Here is a 3123-nt window from a genome sequence, read left to right on the forward strand (position 1 = left end):
GACTCAAGGTAAACCTGTTGCTGCGCTCGCAGGCTTCGGAGTCACCTTCCTATTTTGGATTCACATTGTTTTACCTATTTCCAAACAATTGTATTTAGAAATTTGTAGCAAATCTTTGTAAAGCTTATGACTTGTACTACCAATTTTGGAAATTATAAACTTTTATAAAGAATTTCATTTCAAGTTGTTAGATATTATTTATTATGATTGTTATTCAGTAAAAATTAGGCTTACCTAGTCCCTAAGATTAGGTGTCATCACGATACCCAACGAAGAAAAAAATTGGGTCTTGACACTGATAGGCTTCCTAAAATCAATCATTTAGCCTATGCAGATGATATTGTTATTTTTTGCAATGGTAATTTTGAATCTATTAATCTTGTTATGAAACAACTTAGAAACTATGAAAAGAGTTCTGGTCAGTTGTTGGTTAACATGGACACGAGTTTCTTTTTCACTACTCCTAAGACTGCTGCTAATAGGATTAATTGAATTAGGAATTGTACTAGTTTTATGGACAATAATTTGGATTAATTGAAAGAATTTTCCTTTCAACTATCTAGGTTGTCCTTCGTATGTGGGTAGAAAAAAGATTGAATATTTTGATAATCTGGTTTGCAAGGTTATTAAAAGATTGAATGGATGGCAATGAAAGCTTTAATCATATGGTGGTAAAATTTTTTTGATTAAAAGTGTTCTACAATCCTTACCCATTTATACTTTGTCTGCTATGTCTCCTCATAAAGGGACTTTCAAATTGATTGAAAAATATATTGCTAATATTTTTTGGGCCAATACTGATGACAGAAACAACTATCATTGGAGTTCTTGGAATAATCTTTGTGTCCCTATGAATGAAGGAGGCATTGGTATTAGAAAAATGAAAGATATTAGTAACATGTTAGCTATAAAAAGGTGGTGGAGGATCATGTCCACATCATCTTTATGGACAGCTTATGTTACACAAAAATATTGTATTAGTTCTCACACAGTTACTAAGTTATGGGCCTCTGGCATTTCTCATGCTCGGAAGCATGTAGTGAGGAATATTGCTGAAAGGCATATCATCTCGCAGATCAACTCAGGCACATGTAGTTTTTGGTGGGACAATTGGTCCTCAAAGGGTCATTTAGCTGGTTTGTTTCCAAGCACTAACATGAGTTCTAAAACTCTAGTTAGTGAGTTCATAGTTGATGGAAAATGGAACATTAACAAGGCAAAAGATTATATTCCAGACCATATGATTCATCACATCTTGAATATCGAGATTAGGGACCAAAACAAAGATGATAAAGCCTACTGGGATCTCACTGATAGTGATAAATTTTCCAACAAAACTGTATGGGACATCGTAAGAACTTCTAGACCAAAGCATCAATGTTTTAGTAAGGTATGACATTCTTGTATCCCTTTTGAAATGTCTTTTTTAGTTTGGAGATTATGAAGAGGCAAACTTCCATTTGATGGCATTATTGCTAAGTTTGGTAAGCCTCTAGTTTCTAGGTGTAATTGTTGTGTTACTCAGAATAATGAAACTATGCATCATATTTTCATGGAAGGAAAATTAAAGCTGCCAGTTATGTATGGAAACTTTTTGGCTACCTTCTTGACATTAGTTATCACCCTCATCCTATTAGATATATGTTAGACACTTGGTGGCAAACGAGCTCTGTTAATGATGTTCATAAATTGGTGCTACATATTACTTCTATAGTTATATATTGGGTACTGTGGAAAGAATATTGTGCTTGCAGGTATGGAAATCAGAAAAAGTTTAGCTTGTACAAATTGAAACAACATGTCAGTTGGATCGTGGAGGCAGCAACCAATAAAGTTTATCCAAATTATAATCTTACAATGCCTTGGAGCAGATTTTGTGAAACTCTAACAAGGATGCATCCAATTCCAAGAACTACTGTTGTCTATTGGGAAAAACCAGTGCAAGGTGCCCTCAAGCTAAACACCGATGGTAGTTTTAACAAGGAAGATGGGAAAGCTGGTTTGGGTGGTGCTTTGAGGGATAATAAAGGTGACATTATTATGGCATTTTCATTCCCATACAAATGCAACAATCACAATTTGGCAGAAGCCTATGCAACATGGTTTGAAGTGAATTGGTGTACACAAAATGGCTTTATGACCTTCACTTTAGAGCTGGACTCAACTTTGGTTACATAAATGCTAAGGGAGAAAAAGGCAAGTAACCTTAGAATGAGCCAAATTGCTGACAAGACCAATCAACTACCCCACAATGCTAATTATTATATTAAGCATTGTTACAGGGAGACCAACCAATTAGCAGATTGGTTAGCAAAATGGTTGTTAAGTCTCACGATGGAACTTTCTACTTCTCAAATCAGCAACTACCTAAAGGAGCTAAGGGTCCTTTTCCAATGGATAAAAGTCAAATTCCGAGTATTAGAACCAAATATGACAAGGTGAACTTTTTTGTTAGCTAGTATTCTTGCATTGTAAGGACAAGTGCACTTGTATTTTTGTCGCCACCGATGCCGTTTTTGAATGGTAATCTTTACCCTTGTGTTGTATGAAAGATAACTATCTTTTTCTACTAATGCAACACCCCCAGAGAACCTAGGAAATTGTTTTTAAAAAAATTCACAAATAAGAAATAAAAAGATACATGATTTTTTGTGAATTAATGGTCAATATGAACAAATTGTGTTCTCTAATTGCTTTATAAAATATTTGTTCGTTGCTCAAATTACCGTAGAAGGTTTCAATATGTTGTAGTGTAGTCCCTTCTGTCATTTCTGTTATTCCCGTCAATATTCCTGTATTTGTAAATATTAATTCTGCAAAATATAAGTTAACGTAATGAAATAATAATAATAAATTCGAGCCCACTAAATTCACAGTGTTTCCTTAAGGAATTTAATCCCCTCCTAGTACCCAAGGTAATGGATTATTTCCTCCCAGGATAGAACGAATAACACACTGGTGTAGCGGTACTTCAAACCCCAGTGTTTCGGCGAACACAAAGTTCGGTAGCAAATCACACTTACAGTTGCTTTGTTTGAAGTTAAAAACAATGCAGAACTAAGGAGTATATACTCAAAAAAACGTATGGAAGTTCTGAGAGGAAGGAGTGCAATGTATAGCTAA

The 3123-nt window shown here is 34.6% G+C and overlaps 1 protein-coding gene across 1 annotated transcript; it reads left to right on the top strand.

Annotated features, from left to right (window-relative positions):
* Nucleotides 1–730: 730 nt before the first annotated feature.
* Nucleotides 731–2178, top strand: LOC142167802 (uncharacterized). The gene is made up of 4 exons (XM_075227769.1): nt 731–1339; nt 1431–1484; nt 1526–1581; nt 1755–2178. The coding sequence occupies exons 1-4, from the start codon at nt 731–733 to the stop codon at nt 2176–2178; spliced, it is 1143 nt and encodes a 380-aa protein (XP_075083870.1).
* The last annotated feature ends 945 nt before the right edge of the window (nt 2179–3123 follow it).

Source organism: Nicotiana tabacum, chromosome 2 (genome assembly GCF_000715075.1).
Source record: "Nicotiana tabacum cultivar K326 chromosome 2, ASM71507v2, whole genome shotgun sequence".
NCBI lineage: Eukaryota > Viridiplantae > Streptophyta > Magnoliopsida > Solanales > Solanaceae > Nicotiana > Nicotiana tabacum.